This window comes from Littorina saxatilis, linkage group LG11 (assembly GCF_037325665.1).
Source record: "Littorina saxatilis isolate snail1 linkage group LG11, US_GU_Lsax_2.0, whole genome shotgun sequence".
Taxonomy (NCBI): domain Eukaryota; kingdom Metazoa; phylum Mollusca; class Gastropoda; order Littorinimorpha; family Littorinidae; genus Littorina; species Littorina saxatilis.
In genome coordinates this window covers 12553568-12572768 of record NC_090255.1, presented here as the reverse complement: position 1 = coordinate 12572768, position 19201 = coordinate 12553568, and the positions used below count along the sequence as shown (strand labels likewise).

Here is a 19201-nt window from a genome sequence, read left to right as displayed (position 1 = left end):
TGGTGGTGCCTTGCCGTTCTGTAAAGCACTCACCGACAAATCTGGCTTTTCGATATTTTTTTCGATAACAAAAATCTGACAACATTTGAAGTGACATTCTTTGGACTACTTCGATCACGCTGATATTGTTAATTAAAATGTTTACTTTGTCTTGTTTATTTTTAGCGTGATAAAAAAAAGGATCCCGGCTAGAATTGTCTTTTTTTTTATATTTTACATTTCGTCAAGTTGTTGTTATCTTAAACACATCAGGCAGAGCGCTATTTGAAGAGATTATAAGCAAAGGGAAATAAGCGCTACAACAAATTACGACCTGTGTAACAGAGTAAGTGAAAGTTATACGGAACCTGTCTCCTGGCACCTGAGAGAATGACAAGCACTGAAATGAACCAGCGACGTTGGCCTAGTGGTAAGGCGTCCGCCCCGTGATCGGGAGGTCGTGGGTTCGAACCCCGGCCGGGTCATACCAAAGACTTTAAAATTGGCAATCTAATGGCTGCTCCGCCTGGCGTCTGGCATTATGGGGTTAGCGCTAGGACTGGTTGGTCCGGTGTCAGAATAATGTGACTGGGTGAGACATGAAGCCTGTGCTGCGACTTCTGTCTTGTGTGTGGCGCACGTTATATGTCAAAGCAGCACCGCCCTGATATGTCCCTTCGTGGTCGGCTGGGCGTTAAGCAAACAAACAAACAAACAAACAAACCAGTGACGTTCATCCTTAAAAATCACGTTTTGATAGTCGATGAAAGAGGATGAAAATCGCATGTTCATGTTAAAGGTGGTCGTCTACATTTTGACTTTTTTCCAATAATCGTATGGTTAGATTTCGCTAAAAAGTTATTTCAGATGATGAATGAACCATGGGGCAAAAAGTTACAGAAAAAAACATATATGTAAAAAAAGTTTCTATTTTTTGGGAGCGTGACTCACGCTTCCAATGTTTACTTTTCTGTTTTCTGAGACCATGTGCTCTGCCTAAAAATATCGACCAATCAAATTATTCGCGGCGCATGCGCAAAGAGTCATTTATGGTCCAAAGATGTCTGCCATCTTGCGCCAGTTACGTAAAAAGCAAAATTGTGATCGATCAGGGCGGCATAGGTCTGAATGTGTACATTTGGGGGACCAGAAACAACCCTGAGATGCAGCGAAGTTGGAATTAGGCGCCAAATTCAACCGGCAAGTGGCAAAAACACTATGATGCTCATTGAAAGTTACGTCGGGGGTGTGCTCAAAGTACTTTTGGCAAAATCGCAAGCAGGTCAAAGCCCTAGGAGTTTTTCCTGTGGAAGAGCATGCTGAAACGGAATGTAAGTATAATTGTTGACATTACACCCAACCTTTACTTTGATCTTCCATTAACTTTACTTGTATATTTGAATTCAAACCTAGTTATTACGTTTCACAGTTCTGAAACAAAGCTTGTACGTACATGATTACCATTTCACTGTAGGCTGAAAGGGCGCGTCCGAACATTTCATACTCAAAGGCGGTTTGAAATCTTAAACCGGGCTTACTTTTAGATTTGGTTTTTACATTATGTATTCCTCCACACTTTTTCCTTTTCTCAGCTAGTGTCGTGTCGTGGTGTGTGTCGTGGGAAAGGGAGGGGGGAGTTGCATTTTCAGTGGCCGATTCTACTTCGGACAGATCATAGATCTATACAGACGGTATCGCTAACTCGTAACATCTATGGACAGATCAAGCTCATCCAGATGAATAGAACTAAAATGTCACATTTTTTTTAGAATCTTATAGATCTGTTCTTAGTTTTTACGGTATGGCTTCAGCTACATTCAATCTGCGTGTGCCTTACACGAACGACTGTTGAAAAAAAAATTCTCTTCAGAGATTCATGATACTATTCAGTTTTAACCACCACGTTTTTACATTGTGTGATTAAATGATAAGGTGACGTGCATCTTCACGCAGCGCGTGTGTGTGTGTAGGGGGGGGGGGGGGGGCTATGTCTGTCTGTGCCCTCTGACTTCAACATAAATTGTGTGTATTCAACAGTAACGTTGCACATTGCAGATCTGTGCGCCAGGAATGTGGACAAGGAAGCCGCAGTTTGAGCAAGCAACGGTAAGCTATTTTATTCGAAAGCTGTTTTATTCGATTACAGCGAGTCCGTTTGTAAGCAAGCTTTTATGATGTTCCTGTACACAACCTTCATCGATGCTACAGGGATATTGTTTTAAGTTTTTAACATTGAAACTGTGTGTGTGTGTGTGTATACGTGTACGTGTGTGTGTGTGTGTGTGTGTGTGTGTGGGAGAGAGAGAAAGACAGAGAGAGAGAGAGAGAGAAAGAGAGACTGTCTGTGTGTGTGTGTGTGTGTGTGTGTGTGTGTGTGTGTGTGTGTGTGTGTGTGTGTGTGTGTGTGTGTGTGTGTGTGTTCGCTCTGAAAAAACGAGAACACGCAAAAATAAACATCGTATTTGGTCAAGGTATCAGAAATATTTAGTATAATAGCTAATAGTGAAGGGTAACTTTTTTTTTCTCACAGCCTTTATTCATCAAGCTGACAGTGACAACATAATAAGGGAACACAGAGAAATTAAATAACATATCCACAATTACTATAACAACAAATGCAAGCGGACCAATAGTTGCAACAAACTTCAGGCTAAATTAAATAACATCAAAAAGAAAGGACCAGGGGAAAAAGAGAGATCACACGTATCTAAGAAAACAGCGGTAACCATTTGTATGTCCGAATGTATCATTAAAACCACGATATCCACATCTTGCCTGTTCTTAGTGTCATGCAATCATGAGTAGCAAGTGGTGTAAAAATTGAGAGACACAGAAAGGCACAGTCGTTCCCATGAAAGCTTTTGGCTCACCATCTCAGATTTAGACAAGATTGTACATGAACAAAGACTTAGATTCGACAACCTGGCTGCTTCATGCGCAAAGTGATAATTTATTTTGATATGTTATCATCACAGATTCCTGCTTGAGTTCGTTCACAAATCAGTCAATAAAAAACAATCACAAACTGCACCCAGGCTGATTAGTTGATGAGTTTACCTATGGTCTTTTCAGGCCTGGTCTGTTCTGAGACTGTAAATCGAATAGTTTACTCGGGAAGGACTGAACCTTTCACATCAATATTCAACAAAAACCAACAAAACGTGTGAATAACACATACGAGAAGGGGGAAAAAATTAATTTGTGTGCTTTTGTTATCAGGGGAGGGAACCATCTAATCCGAGCAAAATTACCTCCCTTGATTTGTCTTGCGTGATACATGTGCAAAGTGAATAAAAAGTGCATCAGTCACAAACAAATACAACTATTTAGCAGGATCAATTAGTACACTTGATGCATATATGAATGTTGATCTATTCAGAATAATAAATAATGTCCCGGCTGATACTCCCTGCTAAATTATTAGCAGATTATCATCGATATTTGTGTTCCCTATGCACAGCGTTTGTTTTTCGGTTGTTGTTTTGGTTCATGTAACGTTTCAGGCGTATTCTCAAGACATTTAGAGAACTGTTATGGAAGCCTGAAGATCAAAGACAAAAATGTATTTACCGTAAAATGCAAAAAAAAGAAAACGGGTTTTCCAATAGCTCCTGCCATTCTGATTGTGGACTTTAGCATGCATAGCCGTGTCAGAAGACAACAAATATACATGCAGCCCGATTACTTGAAATGTGGCATCGGTATTAAGTGTGTGTGTGTGTGTTGATGCAGCTGCAGAAGTAAAGAAGCTAATGTCCTGCAATATTTTCAGAATCGCTCTATGTTTTACTACAGAACTGAAGGAGCAATGGTTAAGAGTGAGGGGGTAGGTATGCAATATACAAGTGGGTAGATTTGTGGACCATCTGTGTGCCCGCTAGGTGGAAGGCGTCCATGGCATCCATGTAAGAATACATCGCTGCTCTGCCGATTCAGGATGAAGTCATAAGTGTCCAAGCCATTGTCCTGCAAGAAAAAACACGTCATTTTTAGTCCATATATGCATTTCCGTGACTAAGCTTTGGTTTAATCATCGGCCTGATAATGATGACCTAGAAGCAATAGATTTGTTATCAAAAACTATTGAAAAAAGAGTGAATTAATTCTTTCCTTCTCCTTGTATTTATCAATGTGTTTATTCTTTTCTTCTTTTTTTTCTTGGGTGGGAAGGGGGGGTGGTGGTGGTGGAGGTGGGAAGGGGGGGGTGGTGGAGGTTGGGAGGGGGGGGGGGGTGGTGGTGGAGGTTGGGAGGGGGGATTTGTGTGTTGTAATTAGTTGTTTTCAAACACTTCGGACAGATACTGATGCACCGGAGACATAGCAGAATATTTCGGGGATGCATAATCTTGCGATCAGATGTGCAAGATGGTGATTGTTCTACACTACTCGTCATAGGTGTCAATCCTCTCAGCAAGCATAAAAGGCAGTTTTTAAAGCCGCATTAGCGGGTAATGAGACAAAAAAATTGTACAAATCACGGTAAACATTTTTACAAATCACGTTTTTGCGCCCGATATTTTCTTGTCAACTCCAAAGTCAAGGGACGAATACGAAATCCCTTGACTTTTGGGGTAGCGCGACTCTGTTACTGTTAATTTTAAGATTTTTATTTTTTATTTTTATTTTCATTACTCGGAGGTCCCATCGTTGGGAAATTCCGGTCGCTTCCTCCGAGTGGAAAGCTAGCAGTGACAGAGTCGCACTACCCCAAAGTCAAGGGATCTATTAGTTCCCTTTCGCCGTTATCCCAATTCGCCCCCATCCTATTTTGGCGACATTTCTAAGGCCAAGTGTCATTTTACCACCATATCATGTACCATTAGCTCCACATCCCATTTTGGCGCAATCCCGTTTCGCCGTTAGCCCATTTCGCCCCCATCCCATTTTCGCGACATTTTACAGGCCAAGTGTCATTTTACCACCATATCATGTACCATTAGCTCCACATCCCCTTTTGGCGCAATCCCGTTTCGCCGTTATCCCATTTTGCCCCCATCCCATTTTCGCGACATTTCACAGGCCAAGTGTCATTTTACCACCGTGTCATACCACTAGCGCCACATTCCATTTTGTCGCCATGCCGTCATCCCATTTCGCCGCCATCCCTATTTCGTGACATTTTGGATTGTGGCAAAAATGGGATTTGGCGTAAACGGAATGTCTTCCTTTTTTTATAAGGGGCTTATTGTCCGTCAGGTCTTAATTGCCTATATTGGACATGAATTGGTTTATACGATTCGAGTTTTTACGCCCTCACGGCTTTTGATGTATGCGTGTTTAGGTGGTATCAGCCATCTGCACTTATGGTAGAATGACCAAGATCTTTAACGTGCCATTGTGGTGACACGGGGGTGGGAGATGGATACCATCTCTGAGTCTGCACATAAAGTTGACCCGTGTCCGTCCCGGCCCGGATTCGAACCAGCGACCTTTCGATCACAAGTCTAGTGCTCTACCACCTGAGCTACCCGGGCCCCATGTCTTCCTAGTTGAATAACGCAGTATAGTAGTATAGTGAGGCTTGGCAAGAAGAATAAATAACAAGAAGAGCAAAGCCCATACGACTCACATGCTTTACACATTTTTCGTACCAAAATACATGTGACCTTGACCCAAGGTCAAGGTCATCCAAGGTCATGGAACACAAAGCTGTTAATTCAAGACATAGGAAGTACAATGGTGCTTATTGGCTCTTTCTACCATGAGATATGGTCACTTTTAGTGGTTCACTACCTTATTTTGGTCACATTTCATAAGGGTCAAAGTGACCTTGACCTTGATCATATGTGACCAAATGTGTCTCATGATGAAAGCATAACATGTGCCCCACATAATTTTTAAGTTTGAAACAGTTATCTTCCATAGTTCAGGGTCAAGGTCACTTCAAAATATGTATACAATCCAACTTTGAAGAGCTCCTGTGACCTTGACCTTGAAGCAAGGTAAACCAAACTGGTATCAAAAGATGGGGCTTACTTTGCCCTATATATCATATATAGGTGAGGTATTGAATCTCAAAAACTTCAGAGAAAATGGGAAAAATGTGAAAAATAGCTGTTTTTTAGGCAACATTTATGGCCCCTGCGACCTTGACCTTGAAGCAAGGTCAAGATGCTATGTATGTTTTTTGGGGCCTTGTTATCATACACCATCTTGCCAAATTTGGTACTGATAGACTGAATAGTGTCCAAGAAATATCCAACGTTAAAGTTTTCCGGACGGACGGACGGACGTCCGGACGTCCGGACGGACGGACGGACGGACGGACGACTCGGGTGAGTACATAGACTCACTTTTGCTTCGCATGTGAGTCAAAAAATGGGATGGCGGCCAAATGGGATGGTGTCAAAATGGGATGTCGCGCTATTGTTATGACACGGTAGTAAAATGACGCTTGGCTTGTGAAATGTCGCGACAATGGAATGCGGTGAAACGGCATGGCGGCCAAATGGGATGTCGCGCTATTGTTAGGACATGTTTGTAAAACGACGCTTGGCTTGTGAAATGTCGCAAAAATGGGATGGGGCAAAAAATGGGACGGTGGCAAAATGGGATTGCACCAACATGGGATGTGGAACTAAAACCACCCCCACCACTCAGCGTAGAGGCTCTAAACTAGAAAAATTAATAAAAATAAAAGGCATGCATTACTTTGTGGAATGCGATGTTTTTACATTTTTACAAATCGCGGTTTTAGGTTCGACGTGATTTGTAAAATGTTTTTACATTTTTACAAACCACGGGTTAACAGTAACTCGCTAACGCGTTGCCTTCAAACTTTCGGAGAGTTGTGCTAACACATGTTGTAAAGTACTTTCGGAATTTCAAGTAATTTGAGACATTAGGTCTGCTGTTATTTGTCATGTCAGAAACAGTTCTTAAATTGACGATAGGTTTTTGCTGAATCATTGAACAAATTTTATTTGTTGAAATCTTCAAGAACAATGACAGATGCGCCACATACTCAAATTTCATGTACATATTTTATCAGACATGGGTGGTATGAGGATTTCAACGCGAAAGTAGTTTTTTTAAGAAGTTGACTCATTCAGAGCGCTGAGCGCAATTGTCGGCCTACGCATAGCAAAGCTCACTGCCAACACGCTTAACTGATCAATGGCTCTTGAAAAAGCATTTTCCAAAAATGTGTGTGTGCGTTTAAACAAGTGCACTTTGAACAGCCATTGGTGAAACTGTATTAAATTTAAGGGTAAATTGAAGCTTTCATTTTTCTAAATGCATGCTAATTCTAAAAAAAAATTCTGTTCAATCGGACAGGGTACATCTTTATTTTTAAAACTCTTTCTGGGATGTCGCATAACAGCAGAACTAATACCTCACATGACTTGAGATTTCGTGTGTACTTTACGACATGTGTTAACACAAATCTCCGAAAGTTTGAAGGCAATGCGTTTGCGAGTTACTCAAATGTACCATTCTTTGTCTTATTACCCGCTAAACTGGCTTCAAAACTGCCTTTTATGCCTGCTGAGAGTATTGACACCTACACCGCTCAGCATGCCATAGCGTCCATGTTAGACAAGATATGTGAACAACACATACTGATTTGGATGCAGATTTGATTGTGTGAGCAAGAGTGACCCTGTTTTTTTAATTTTTTTATTATCTCAAATTGAAGAACAACTCATTTTTTGCCCACACAAATTGATTTGTTTCAGCTGTTGTGCCTAGCAGTGTTGTTTTGCCAATTTGAAGAAGACTGGGTGACAGGTGACCCCCCAAAAATGCAACCCTCAAAAATGCTAATAACTTCTACATCTGTTGACCGAATCACTTTATATTTGGGTGACATAAACTTCAGCTACCGTGACACTTTCACAAAGGGGCAATTTTGTAGATCAAATGGTCAGACTTTTGTGCTATTTCAAAAATAAAAGTTGCCAAGATGTGGAAGGGTCATGCATAGGCTTAAGTTTATGTCCCCCAAATATAAAGTGATTTGGTCAACAGATGTAGAAGTTATTAACATTTTTGAGGGTTGCATTTTTTTAAGGTCAACCTGTATTTGCCAAAAAATCAGCCTGACTGGGCCATTTCTACTTTAGTATTACGAAGTGAATTTCCAGGATGTTGTTATAACATTTAAAGATTTATAACTGAAACAGGACACATTTCTAAAGATTTCATATAACGATTATCCGCCCTATCCTGACACGCCCATCACTTTTCAGGTTGTTTTTTCATCATAATTTTAATGCATAATTACGGCACATCATAGTCGAGTCATGCACAACTTATGGCGATTAACAGCAGTGTGCTAACAGTTTTGAAACTGTTTCAGATTTTTAAGTACTATTTTTGTAATTGCAGGTCTTTGACGGGTGGTTATCAACCTCCCTTCACCTATCTTGGTGGTGGTGACAAACACACCTGGAAGGACATGTGGTGGCACTTGAAGTAGGCGCCTCTGGGAAGGATCCTCTGCAGTCCATGCCCAAAACCGGGGATGGGAGCGAGCCGCTCAGCAATGGACAGGACCAGCTAGCTCCCCCGCGGTCATCTCGTTAATCATGTTCTGACCAACACAGTTAAAAGTCCTATTGTCATGAAATAATGTGGTGCATTCACATTTTTATCCATTTTATCTGTTTTAGTAGATGTAGTATTATGAAACCAGCGGCATATAGATATAATTACAAACCATGCGCACTTGACCGGCATTCATGAAACTTTGTGGAATTATTATCCCATATCTCAGGCCAATGTACACCAAATTTGAAGTAAGTTGCATAAGTAATTCATGAGTTATCAGCATTTTAATGGGTGGCATGTTTTGTTTTTTTTTTTTTTTTTTTTTTTTTTTTTTGGGGGGGGGGGGTACTTTGTACATGTTTGTGTGTGTGTGCTTTATGCATTCAGATGTATATACATATGTAAGAGTGTATGCATTAAATAAGTTGGTATATAATTAAAATTCTGTTAATAAATTGTGTCTCGACTGATTGATGGGATTGTCGATTTTGTAAGTATCCTTTTAAACAGCAAACGGAAGTATAGTGTGTCACCACCGCCCCCCCCCCTCTCTCTCTCTCTCTCTCTCTCTCACTCTCTCATATGCACACACACGCATTTACAATATACAGCCCATACTTGAATAACTGAGATTAACATAAGCACTCAAGCAATAACAGAGAGAAGAAATCTTCAAACCATTACATTTGTAACTACACAAACTCACTGTAAGACTAAGAGACTGGATCTTTCTTCCCGATAACTCTTGGCGGCAGCTTCTTGAGTTGCTGTCCGCATGCGGACTCTGTGTCCTTGATTCCCGATTGCGCTGACAAACAATGTAACACTGCCGCACCTGCTGGCCCTGCCCTGCCTCTTCTGACCGGTGGAGACGATGTTTAGCTCAGAGTTGAGACATGAGATAAGCGTACTTTGTTCGACCTGAGTATCGAAATGGACAGCTTTTGCAGAAAAAAAAGAAACAACAAAACAAAACTGTTAAAAGACATGGACAAACGGTTATACTTGACGGACATGAATCATAACTGAATAAAATACGTGGCTTATACCTACCATGCAATACAGTACAGTGTTAGTTTAATTATGCCATAAGGGGCAAATGTATAATGAGTTACACGTTTGGCATTTTTAAGAACTATAAATGCATACATGAATCGTCTAAAACATGATCAGGTATAAGAAAACATGATTAGGTATAAGAAAACAAACACGTACAGATACTCCGATTCACTCAATCACTCGTACTACCACGTGAATGTTACACACACACACACACACACACACTGACACACGCAGGCACGCGCGTACGCACGCATCTACGTACACACACATGCACACACACACGCACAAACACACACATCCGTACAGACATACGCACGCACATTTTACACATACACACAAACACGCACATTTTACACACATACGGCACACATATAAAAACCAGCTGCATTCTAAGATTCGACCGGAGAATCTAGATCTCTGATTCAACTGATTCAGTTAGATCTGTAGTTGTTAGTCAGTCTTGCAGGAAAATCAATGGCGATTCTGACATCGATGTTGCGGGTAGTAGTCTACCGGCGTAAACTCATTATAAATGAAAGCACACAAATCAAGGACTCTTGTTGGAAAATAACTTTTTATTTTATTCCGATCCTTATTTTGTAGTCGAAATGTTTTGTGTGTGCAGAAATACAAATTTAGATCGATTGCAAGCGTTTTAGATTTCATTGTCAGTGTACGTGTGTCACTGTGTCGGAACTGTGCCTCTCGAAACATTCAGTTAGCGTTAGACCTATGCTTTTGCTTTATTTTTATGATGACTCCTTAATTCCTGAACCGAATCATTAAGCAGAGCCTCTTTGTAAACCGCCATAAAACAAAGTACCGTGATGTGCAATGCTGAAAGCGTAAATCTGACTTTTGAGAGGTTCCCTGAAATGCGTCAACTCGGCTAAGATTTAAAATCTACGAATGACGAACACAGTACGTGAACAGAGCAAACACATTGCTTGAAACTGCTTTGTTGCATAACGAAGCCTTGTTTGCAGCCACTTGAAAGTCTTATACGACAAGAATGTATTGCATAATTGATAAAAAGAACTTACCAGAGAACTTTCGTCAAGCCAGCGGCTGCTCACCGCTAGGAATTCTGGGTGGTTGAGCACTTTGAAAACTTCCGGTTTACATTATGTTCCAAATAAGGATATCCTACTACGATTATGTTCCAAATAAGGATATCCTACTACGATGGAATACATCAATGAATTTTCAAACGGCTACACTTGCTCCGTCCTTTCTGATCGGAGGGGGGTGTTTTTTTGAAAGTGTTAGTGAATGGATTAAACATTTTAGCGGTCAAATCTCAATTTCTGTCAGAAAATGTAGACGAGGACCTTTAATGCTTTTTATATTTAGTCAAGTTTTGACTAAATATTTTAACATCGAGGGGGAATCGAAACGAGGGTCGTGGTGTATGTGCGTGCGTGTGTGTGTGTGTGTGTGTGTGTGTGTGTGTGTGTGTAGAGCGATTCAGACTAAACTACTGGACCGATCTTTATGAAATTTGACATGAGAGTTCCTGGGTATGAAATCCCCGAACTTTTTTTTTCATTTTTTTGATAAATGTCTTTGATGACGTCATATCCGGCTTTTCGTGAAAGTTGAGGCGGCACTGTCACGCCCTCATTTTTCAACCAAATTGGTTGACATTTTGGTCAAGTAATCTTCGACGAAGCCCGGGGTTCGGTATTGCATTTCAGCTTGGTGGCTTAAAAATTAATTGATGACTTTGGTCATTAAAAATCGGAAAATTGTAAAAAAAAATAAAAATTTATAAAACGATCCAAATTTACGTTTATCTTATTCTCCATCATTTGCTGATTCCAAAAACATATAAATATGTTATATTTGGATTAAAAACAAGCTCTGAAAATTAAATATATAAAAATTATGATCAAAATTAAATTGTCCAAATCAATTTAAAAACACTTTCATCTTATTCCTTGTCGGTTCCTGATTCCAAAAACATATAGATATGATATGTTTGGATTAAAAACACGCTCAGAAAGTTAAAACAAAGAGAGGTACAGAAAAGCGTGCTATCCTTCTTAGCGCAACTACTACCCCGCTCTTCTTGTCAATTTCACTGCCTTTGCCATGAGCGGTGGACTGACGATGCTACGAGTATACGGTCTTGCTGAAAAAGGGCAGCTACTTGACTAAATATTGTATTTTCGCCTTACGCGACTTGTTACATTTAGTCAAGTTTTGACTAAATGTTTTAACGTAGAGGGGGGAATCGAGACGAGGGTCGTGGTGTATGTGCGTGCGTGTGTGTGTATGTGTGTGTGTGTGTGTGTGTGTGTGTGTGTGTGTGTGTGTGTGTGTGTAGAGCGATTCAGACTAAACTACTGGACCGATCTTTATGAAACTTGACATGAGAGTTCCTGGGTATGAAATCCCCGAACGTTTTTTTCATTTTTTTGATAAATGTCTTTGATGACGTCATATCCGGCTTTTCGTGAAAGTTGAGGCGGCACTGTCACGCCCTCATTTTTCAACCAAATTGGTTGAAATTTTGGTCAAGTAATCTTCGATGAAGCCCGGACTTAGGTATTGCATTTCAGCTTGGTGGCTTAAAAATTAATTTATGACTTTGGTCATTAAAAATCTGAAAATTGTAAAAAAAAAAAAAAATTTATAAAACGATCCAAATTTACGTTCATCTTATTCTCCATCATTTTCTGATTCCAAAAACATATAAATATGTTATATTTGGATTAAAAACAAGCTCTGGAAATTAAATATATAAAAATTATTATCAAACTTAAATTGTCGAACTCAATGTAAAAACACTTTCATCTTATTCCTTGTCGGTTCCTGATTCCAAAAACATATAGATATGATATGTTTGGATTAAAAACACGCTCAGAAAGTTAAAACAACAAGAAATTCCTCCGAGGTAGGAAAAACACCCCCGTCAAAGGGAAATAACCTTCTCAGTTGGTGGCAGTGAGAATGGTTATTTCCCTTTGACCATTAATATGTCCCTCTATAAGTCCTTGTATAATTTTAATCCACCAATAACTCCCTAACCGTGTGTTTGACTGGTCCCAATTTTTATAAGGACCGTCTCAGGAATGTATAGAACCTGTTCACCAAGTTTGGTGACGATCGGTCCGTTCATTCTTGAGATCTATATGCGAACACAAACACACAAACACACAAACAAACAAACACACACATCGACCGAATCCTATACACACCCCTATACCGGGGGTGTAAAGAGAGGTACAGAAAAGCGTGCTATCCTTCTTAGCGCAACTACTACCCCGCTCTTCTTGTCAATTTCACTGCCTTTGCCATGAGCGGTGGACTGACGATGCTACGAGTATACGGTCTTGCTGAAAAATGGCATTGCGTTCAGTTTCATTCTGTGAGTTCGACAGCTACTTGACTAAATATTGTATTTTCGCCTTACGCGACTTGTTATTCTCTCAGGTGCCAGGAGACTGGTTCCGAATAACTCCCACTTCCTCTATTACACATGTCATATGCATTTAGAGCGCTTACTTCCCTTTGTTTATTAAATGTTTTAACAAACACTCGAAATCGTGACGAGGGTGTCTGTGTGTGTCTGTGTAGAGCGATTCCGAGAAAAATACTGGACAGATCTTCATGAAACTTTACAAAAAAGATCTGCCAGATCCAACTTTTTCAGTCAATTTAAGTTTAGCAAATATCTTCCTACTGTGTTTACATTAAATTTAATTTCTGCGTATATTCACGGTCTTTGTGCTGTGAGTCAAACGGTCCCGCTCATTTGTTCTCTGCAGAATATGTTCCAAATAACGTACAACTCCACATTTGCAATGACAAGAACGCTTTCATCTATAGGGATTATCCTGATCCCGACTGAATTAGCAAATAACAGATGATAATCATGTCATTAAAAATCTCAACATTTTAATTCAAATTTATATTCTAGTGATCGATCCAAAAATTAGTTCAGCTTATTCTTTGTCATTTTCTCATTAAAAAATATATAGATATGTTATGTTTTGATTTAAAACAATCTCAGAAAAATAAAAAAAAGATGAAAGAAAAGCGCGCTTTCCTGTGACGCGCTGTACGCTACTGCTATACTGGCTTTTCACTTCAAGGGAACACAATTTCCATGTGAATATGTGAGCGCTTTCAGTTTGGATAACGGTTATGGCCAAAGCATTGTCTTCGTGAATTGCAGTGCGTTCAGGTACCATTCTGTGAGTTTTACAGATTGACTAAATGTATTAATTTCGCTTTACGCGACTTTTCCTTTTTCTCTCAAATATGTCAACAACTGTTTGACTGACTCTTTTAGGTTTTGCAGCACATTTGAGGACCACACACATAACTCGGAACCCACGGTAACGTCGCAGATACATTGCTAATAGCGAAGACGTTTACCACGAAAAACTGACGTCACGACATATACTTCGGAACATCACACAAATGATAGAAGCCGAGAAGCTTGGAATTCCCTTGGGGGTGTCATTACCTCAGTGATGCTGTGATCCCTGGCTACTGTTGGCGGTTGGCTGGCAGACGACTATGGCCTAAGAACAACCGTCAGTGCCATGTCGAATAATCTTACCCAATATTGACGGACTGTTTGATGATATCTTCTGCTATGGTCTGTTGAGACAGTGATATAAAAATCGAGACCGGAACAGACCAATGGCAGAAGATATCATCCCACAGTCAGTCAATGTTAGATATATTGCTAATTCTCTGGACATTTTGTATTTTATGTAAAGAAATTACAAAAGTATTTGTCTCAGTTTTGGCTGTTCCATATTCCTCCCTCTGATTATTATTCTTTTTGTTCGCTCTTTTCTTGTACTTTTCAGTATTTTAAAATGTCTTTCCTTTCAAAAAGTCTTTAGTCACTTGCTCAACTAAATTCTGGGATAATTACATTTTCATATATATTTGTTTGTTTTTAAATTTAGGTGTTTTTGTTTTTGAAGTGGGGAAGCAATAAAGAGGTCGTCGATATCAAAACTGATATCGACGGAAATGTCGTCGATATCACTTTTGCACTGAGCTCAGTTTTGCCCAATTGACCAATGGAAATCCACGTAACATATGAAATAGCAATATACGAGTACATCACATCCTTCTTATCTGTTTCTTTGGGCATCTGTTTAAGTTGTCTCACAATGAAGCGCACTCACAATGGAAACCATTCCCAAGGGAACAACTCGAATTGGTGTCCTCCAAACAACCCGCAACACCTACATGGCTACGGAGGAAACGCAGTGCGTCTCCCACCCTTGGCACTTACACACCATAGTCAGAGTTTTACTGGGCAGCATTCACAAATGCAATACCAGGGTTTTCCCACGGGGACACAGGATGTTACCGGGCAGCCTTCACAACCGCAGTGCCAAGGTCATTCCATGGGGACACAGAATGTTACCGGGCAGCCTTCACAACCGCAGTACCAAGCTCATTCCATGGGGACACAAAATGTTACCGGGCAGCCTTCACAACCGCAGTACCAAGCTCATTCCATGGGGACACAGAATGTTACCGGGCAGCCTTCACAACCGCAGTACCAAGGTCATTCCATGGGGACACAGAATGTTACCGGGCAGCCTTCACAACAGCAGTACCAAGCTCATTCCATGGGGACACAGAATGTTATCCGGCAGCCTTCACAACCGCAGTACCAAGCTCATTCCATGGGGACACAGAATGTTACCGGGCAGCCTTCACAACCGCAGTACCAAGCTCATTCCATGGGGACACAGAATGTTATCGGGCAGCCTTCACAACAGCAGTGCCAAGGTCATTCCATGGGGACACAGAATGTTAAAGGGCAGCCTTCACAACCGCAGTGCCAAGCTCATTCCATGGGGACACAGAATGTTAAAGGGCAGCCTTCACAACCGCAGTACCAAGCTCATTTCATGGGGACACAGAATGTTACCGGGCAGCCTTCACAACCGCAGTGCCAAGGTCATTCCATGGGGACACAGAATGTTATCGGGCAGCCTTCACAACAGCAGTACCAAGCTCATTCCATGGGGACACAGAATGTTACCGGGCAGCCTTCACAACCGCAGTACCAAGGTCATTCCATGGGGACACAGAATGCTACCGGGCAGCCTTCACAACCGCAGTACCAAGCTCATTCCATGGGGACACAGAATGTTATCGGGCAGCCTTCACAACAGCAGTACCAAGCTCATTCCATGGGGACACAGAATGTTACCGGGCAGCCTTCACAACAGCAGTACCAAGCTCATTCCATGGGGACACAGAATGTTATCGGGCAGTTTGTAAAGAGGCATCAGCAGGATCATCTCACGGGATTGCCGAACTACTCTGCACACATGCAATGTAAGGGTAATTATTCGTGGATGCAGTCTTCGCAAGCACAACACTCTACCCTATCTCAACATCCCCATGTACAATCAGGAACTGCAGTACAGGTTGTACCTCCTTGCCAGTATGCTGCACGTCAACATCCTCAAACAGTTCAAAGCCATGTCCATCAGCAGCAGCCTTCGGTCAAAACACAAAGTCAAGGTCAGCAACAAACAATGTCTACTGAAGGGAATCAATTGTTAACACAGCAAGTCCCAAGCCAACGACAGTATGCTTCAGTAGTAGTAACGACATCATCATCTAACTCCGCTTCTCAGAATCAAATCTCTTCCTGCGGAACCGGGGCCTACCTTTCGTCCTCCATGTTTCCATCGCCTGGACATCAAGGTTTAACATCAACCACAGGGCCTGTTGATCTTTCGGGAGGGTCAGCTTCTTTACACAATCAGCACAGTACCAATCCTGCTACCTTGGCGACCTCTGCTTCCCAGAGCCAGCTTGCTCCTGGATCATCGAAGGTAAGCAATACACATTTCAAGAGTATTCTAACGTTTGAATAGTTCTGATTGGTTTTGCGATTCATATATTATATAGTTGGACAATCATTGTATTGTTTTAAGTTATTTCTCTTCCATCCTCGCTCGGTCTTGAATAGCATTACCTGCTGAAGAGACGTTTACTGGTGCAATTTCCGATTTTGAAAAAACGTTGCTTATTAGCAATTCTCATCTCTTGAAAACTCTTTTGAAGCAGACCGATGACCAATAACAGATCAATAACAAAGAATCACACACACACATACACACACACACACACACACACACACACACACACACACACACACACACACACACACACATAAAATACACACATGGACACACACGCACAGACATAATGCACACACACACACAAACACACACATACACATACACACACACACACACACGTACACACACACTCACACACACACAACTAAGACTGTTTTTGTCTGTGCAGTCACATCAAGTGCCAGGGCCTTCACTGGGACCCATCAAGAATCATATACAGACATCACAGGACTTCTGGCTGCAGCGCATCAAGGAGTGGTATCCTGACCGTGATAAGAAAACCTACTTTCTCCCTCCCCGGTTCTTCCGCAGGACGCACCACAAGGTAGAGACTATGGCTGGTCTGTCAGTGTTGGTTCCCGGACAGCCACCTAATATACCAAAGCAAGGCCCGGCACCATTCTACCCTTCTCTGACAAGCCAGACTCAGTCAAGCCAATTTCTGCTCAGTCCAGCTCAGCCAAGTATACATCTGCCAACTTCAAGTCAGTCAAACCAGATTCAGTCAAACCAGATTCAGTCAAACCAGATTCAGTCAAACCAGATTCAGTCAAACCAGATTCAGTCAAACCAGATTCAACCAACTCCACCTGTCGCAGGCAGCGTATTTACTCTGCCGCAGGGAGATCCTGCTCCACTTCCGCATTACATAGAAACTGACGTCTTGGATGATGATGCTGCTGAACGCCTACTGAGATGTCTGCGAGTTCTGTCCAAGGAACATCGCGAAGTTATGATGGTCATTTCACAACTTGAGTTCCGCAAATACTTGGACAACGACACTGACCCTATCAGCACAGCAGCTTGTGCCAACCTGCCGCGACCTGTCACGATGCAGCAACAGCAGCACCACGACGGGGACTTTGACGTGCTGATCATCCACCGCCACTACGGCCTGATTGTGTGCGAGGTCAAGGCCGTGGGAGCGGACAGGAAGAACACCCCCGATCTCAACAAGGCGGTGGTGGGCAAAGTGATCAAGGCATTAAAGCAGCTGAACAAAGCCAAGACTGTGCTGAACCATCTTATGTCAGACATGGGCCCTGTCCAGGTCACCAAGACCCTCGTCCTGCCCAACGTCACTTCCGCTGAACTGATGCAGGCACTCAGCACCGCCCCAAAGCTAAAACAGGTCAGTATCTTCTGTGTTCCAATAGTAGGTCAACAGATCTAACGTGATTTTAATGGTGGCCTGTTAATGGAAGAGATATTGATGCTGCAAATATGCGTTGATACCATTGCATGTTGTATCTCTTCTTTTATCTAATTACCTTTTTTGTTTTAATTGTCTTGTTATCATGGCAATGCATCCCAATACATTACCTGCTATTCAGACATGGTCGTGTGACAGAGTTTTCTTCCACACGAGATTACGTTGATTGTATAACGAAGCCGTCAGGCCGTCAGCCTCGCATTCTTTAACACGTCTTTCTGTGTTTGCATGCGCGAAAATAAATGTTTGTTCTTTTCGGGATCTTTGTCATGTCTGTTTAGAACTCTGTCCTTCTAGATTCAGACCAACATGCCTCGTGAGCGAGCCACTTTCCAAGGGCAGCTAAATTCGCGTATGGAAACAGTACTGTCGTCTGGGATGCCGTTTTCAGTATTGTCAGCGTTGAAGAATTTGTAAAGAGAAGAAACGATAACAGGAGGAGAAATGAAAGTCGCGTCGTGTGTGCATTGTTGGGCTTTTGCAGGGACGATTTTGAGTTTGAATCCGTTCTTGCCATGCCTCAAAGCGTGTAACATACAATCTTCAGGCATGGAAATTGAAAATTTAAAAAAAAAGGCTGAAAAGTTTATAACTGAAGACGCGAAGCGTCAAATCGACGGCGCGAAGCGCCTAGCCTTACTAGGGGGTCCAGGGGCATGGCCCCCCCCCCCCCCCGGAAATTTTTTTCTCCAAAGAACCCAGATGGTGCAATCTGGTGTCATCTAAGCTCCAAGTTTGCCATTAAATTCTGTTTTTTTTTGTTTGTTTGTTTTTTTTCAAACAATTTTATTCAAATAAATAACAACAATTAACAATATATCATACAATGAGTTAAATACAACAATTAACAATATCTCATACAATGAATTAAATACAACTTATCGATTACAACAAGCTAACTTTTCTTTAACGTTTTGTTCTTCGAACACTCATACAAAAATGCTTCTTATCTGTAACTGCCTATCAAAAATACTTTCCAACGGTAAAAACGAATTTGTTTTTTTATATATACTAACGCACATCTTTCCGATTAAGATAATGTGGTTCAATTTATACATAGTTGCCTTTTTCACCATTACAAAATGCATACCAAATAAAACATCACTAACTTTCAAAACAACCTTAATTTCTAAAGTACGAAATATAAATTTGTCAATAAACTTCCAGAATTTGTATACAACCGGGCATTCAAAAAAGAAGTGTTCAATGAAATCAGTTACATCACAACAGTAATTACATTTATTAGTTTCCGTTACTTTCATTTTACACAGGAGAATGTTGGTCGGATAAATGTTGTGCATAATTTTCCAGT

The 19201-nt window shown here is 41.2% G+C and overlaps 1 protein-coding gene and 1 long non-coding RNA gene across 2 annotated transcripts in view; one reads left to right on the top strand and one right to left on the bottom strand.

The window, feature by feature from the left end:
* Window positions 1–3438: 3438 nt before the first annotated feature.
* Window positions 3439–9736, bottom strand: LOC138979768 (uncharacterized). The gene is made up of 3 exons (XR_011460126.1): window positions 9179–9736; window positions 8371–8515; window positions 3439–3945 (listed from the first exon to the last, which is right to left on the bottom strand). It is a non-coding gene; the product is annotated as an uncharacterized lncRNA (long non-coding RNA).
* Window positions 9737–14630: 4894 nt separating this feature from the next.
* Window positions 14631–19201, top strand: part of LOC138980676 (mediator of RNA polymerase II transcription subunit 12-like) — a 29455-nt gene continuing 24884 nt past the window's right edge. The window contains exons 1-2 of the mRNA XM_070353584.1: window positions 14631–16367; window positions 16846–17808. Of these exons, the coding sequence (XP_070209685.1) occupies window positions 14676–16367; window positions 16846–17808 (2655 nt within the window). The 5' untranslated portion in view covers window positions 14631–14675. The remainder of the gene's footprint in view (window positions 16368–16845; window positions 17809–19201) is intronic.